Here is a 3,714-nt window from a genome sequence, read left to right on the forward strand (position 1 = left end):
AGATACTACCTTACTTCATTTGCTGTTGGTCGTTTGGTATATCTCTGTAAGCACTGATTAGTGACCTTCAAAAAAAGTCACACTCTTCGTCACTAATCTCATCAATGGCACTAGCATCAGCAATTGATTTAAATTGTTTCAAATCTTGCCTGTAATCCTCAGTATGATTCACCTATATGTTGTAATAAATCAATAGATATTTTAATCTTAAACTTACCAACTCATGATCTGCACGAGACTTGCAATATGGTTTTAAAGCAGTATATACCTCCAACACTAACTAAAATTAATGGAAAGGAATACTTGCCTAATATAATGTGACATACTACACCACAGCTATACACATCGCATAATGGAGAGATTTTGCCTGAGAGTAGTTCAGGGGGATAATACCCCTCGGTTCTTGCAATTAAAGGTGCAGTGAAAAGAGTGCGTCCGGATTCAGACCTTGGAATTGCTAGAGCAAATCCAAAGTCCCCAATGACAGCATTGAAATCTTTATCCAATAAAACATTGCTTCTGTACACAAATTAAAAAGTAGATAAATATGCAACTAACGATTTAATGTCTTGATGGATAATGGGCTTATCTCCAGCATGGAGATAAGCAACTCCACGGAAAACATCTTTTAGAATAGAAATGCGGCGATCCCAGGTTAATTTCCACTGCTGCATATAACCAGCATTAGTCTATAATACATGTACATGTAAAAACATGTACTGGTAAAATGTCACTACAAACTTCTACTAAGTGTATCCATGAATATAATGAACCATTCACCATGTAACGATACACTAAAGCCTTTAGCTGTGGTGAAAAGCAATAGCCCATTACTTCAAGAATGTTTGGATGGCGATACCTAATATCAAAAGTTGGAAAATTCATAACTATGTATCAAAAATTTTACAAAATACTTCATCAATGCCTGTAGCTCATTCTGGATCTGATATGCTTCATCATTTCCTTTAGTGAGTGCTTGAGACCCTTCCTAATTCCATAATTTAATCATACAGTGGTTGCTACTAACAAGTAACCTTAGACAGAATCTTTATAGCAGCTGTTGTGCCCACCGACCTCAAATCATTAGCTAAATACACACAACCATACCCGCCTCTCCCTAATTCATTCTGCTTGTCTAAATGGTTTGTAGAACTCATAATTTCCTCCAGAAAAAATTCTAGAGAATCAACTGCAATAGGATTATTATTGAAATATTTAGCAAAAGGACTTACAGGAAGGAGGAGGAATTGATAAAATTTCAGCCTGAACACAATTACTTGATCCCTCTTTTTCAGTAACTGATACATTAGCTCTATCTGTTTCAGTAATGGGTTCTATATACCATGGATTTTATGGTTAAAAATCAAAAAATCTTGGAAGTTTTACCACTTAACACATCAAAATGAACTGATCCCTGTAATACATCATCCACGTATACAGAGCATTTGAAAAGAAAAGGACGGGAAACATATATCACAGGTGTTGATGGATACTCCATTCTAGTATCATTGAAACACTTCCACTTATATTTACATTTAGGGTGAAATCTGCTAAGAGCCACAATTGGAATAGCAGCCTTTGATGTCAGAACAGGTTTGTTGCTACTTGTAAAGCAGAATGTTTCACTTCCTGCAATATTATAGACATCTTTACAAACTTAAAATAATTCATACTTTTACCTGATATACATGGTGTAACACAGCCTTTTTTATCTCTATGTAAAACAGTGGTTTTTTGGTTGGGATCTAAAATAATTAGATTGACTGTACAACAGTATACAATGCTAACCATGCAACACAATTGAAGCCACATGATAGAAACTACTTTCAGGAATAAATATGCCATTTTTATCCATGCCATTTTCAATCCCATTAATTTCTTCCCATACTTCACTTCGAGTACATGGAACAAGGCTATCATCAGATGCATAATATACTAATAATTATAGTGTAACATAACTAATACAACAACCTATATTTCACAAACCCTTAATAATATCATTGCTAGAAGCTACAATAGTACCATCTGCATAGAAATACAAAAACAAGATCAATGCACAATGATTGTGCTAAGTTGAACTTACAATCTCTACTACATATTGAAGAAAGCTGATATTCTGTGCTATTTCCAGTACCACAATTAACTATACAAAAGTAATGTAATACTAATAATTAATGCAATCTGTTATTACCTTTAGCTTTTTTAGGTCTAGGCTCATTTTCATCAATTATTCCAACACCAAAAGATACCTTATCAGGTGAGGAATGTCTTTTCAGTAGGAAAGATCCCACAGTCCATTCAACTTCTTTCTCACGTATATTTAGACGCTGGTCAGGAATTATAGCCCCTTTTCCATTCAATAATCTCATCTCATCACAACGATCTTCACCAATAGCATCACATATTTTACTTATGACTGAAACATAGGTGTCAGATTTACTTAAACTGACATCATAAAAGGCTGATGACTTCACAAATCCTTTGCGCCCTGGCTCCATTAAGCAACAGCTAATCTATAATAAACATAAGATTGCATAACTTACATCAAAAAGTAAGTATAACCCACCACATTATTAATTTAATTTTATATGCTTATTACTAGTTCTTCTATAATTAATTGATAAAGAAGGCTAATGCCACACCTACTTTATTTAATCATGCACACACTTACTTGAACATTGTCAGTTCTAGCCTTATGTTGTTCTACATTACGAGATGAAGTTTTCTGCTTACTCCTTTTTTGCAAACTCTGTCCACGTTTCATTAAATCTATTGTATAGAAAATTAAATAAAGATTAAGAAAATTACTAGCCTTTAGCAGTTTCAGATTCGTTGATCTCCATAGCTTTTTCACAAAGAGTTTCTGACAAGTTCATCAAGGTAGCCACAATATCTTCCTTCTTCTCATCGCTCTGGCTCTGTGTCTCATCCATAATGCTCCGCTAAAATACTCTTCCACGTGTGATGTTTGCAAGTGGGATTGTGGGTGTGTCGATCCAGCCCATATCTGGCCCGGCCACTTTTTGAGCGGGGCCGGTCACTTTTTGAACGTCCCCGATAACGGCATCTTTTCCCGTACCCGAAGACGGATTATACCTCTGGGCCACCATAACCAATTCATTGTTTGCCGTAGTTAATGAATATTTTCAGCCTTATCATGACTCACAGTCACAGGGCGACTGACTGCTGTTAAAATGGCTACTCCACTAGATGATAGTGTTCAGTTTGAAGAAGATGTATATCTTGAGGAAAAGTTGAGAACATTGCGTAATAAAGATGAGCCGGTCAATATATTAGTGATCGGTCCTTCTGGCGTTGGTAAATCAGAGCTGATCAATGCTATGTTTGGGAGGGATGTAGCTAAGGTTGGACATGGAGCAGGATCTTTTACATCTGGATTAGCGGCATATGAAGGAGAGTATAAAGGTGTGAAGATAAGGGTTTATGATACCATTGGGTTCGGTGATACTGGAGGCGAAAATGATTACGGTATTTTGTTTGACATTGCAAGGCGGGAAAAATTTGGTCTAATCCTCATTTGTGCAAAGTTAGGAGCTAGAGCTGATCGTGCTATGTTCTTAGAACTGGCCTCTGTCTTACATAAAGAAATGTGGAAGAGGACAGTTGTTGTATTGACATTTGCAAACCAGTTCATTACACTTGAGAGTGTAGACGATGAAGACTTACAAGGTGAAATAAGAAGACAAATAGATA

The 3,714-nt window shown here is 36.0% G+C and overlaps 1 protein-coding gene across 1 annotated transcript; it reads right to left on the minus strand.

Annotated features, from left to right (window-relative positions):
* Positions 1-6: 6 nt before the first annotated feature.
* On the minus strand, positions 7-3,105 carry LOC100641953 (receptor-like serine/threonine-protein kinase NCRK). The gene is made up of 16 exons (XM_020006673.1): positions 2,813-3,105; positions 2,672-2,769; positions 2,192-2,513; positions 2,084-2,143; positions 1,987-2,025; positions 1,789-1,935; positions 1,680-1,745; positions 1,387-1,629; positions 1,233-1,334; positions 1,035-1,189; positions 915-988; positions 742-859; positions 559-689; positions 327-519; positions 218-280; positions 7-172 (listed from the first exon to the last, which is right to left on the minus strand). The coding sequence occupies exons 1-16, from the start codon at positions 2,931-2,933 to the stop codon at positions 68-70; spliced, it is 2,037 nt and encodes a 678-aa protein (XP_019862232.1). The 5' UTR covers positions 2,934-3,105; the 3' UTR covers positions 7-67.
* Between the last annotated feature and the right edge of the window lie 609 nt (positions 3,106-3,714).

The sequence above is a fragment of the Amphimedon queenslandica genome, unplaced genomic scaffold, assembly GCF_000090795.2.
Source record: "Amphimedon queenslandica unplaced genomic scaffold, v1.1 AMPQUscaffold_9456_Cont18510, whole genome shotgun sequence".
Lineage (NCBI taxonomy): Eukaryota > Metazoa > Porifera > Demospongiae > Haplosclerida > Niphatidae > Amphimedon > Amphimedon queenslandica.

Bases quoted from the DNA above. Each gene is read 5' to 3' on its own strand.
- LOC100641953 (XM_020006673.1), bottom strand. From the start codon at position 2,933: ATGGATGAGACACAGAGCCAGAGCGATGAGAAGAAGGAAGATATTGTG. The intron at 1,746-1,788 runs GTTAGCATTGTA...TAATTATTTTAG, and splicing joins GGCTTCAATTGTGTTGCATG to ATCCCAACCAAAAAACCACT. The intron at 1,335-1,386 runs GTAAAACTTCCA...CATGGTATATAG, and splicing joins TCATTTTGATGTGTTAAGTG to AACCCATTACTGAAACAGAT.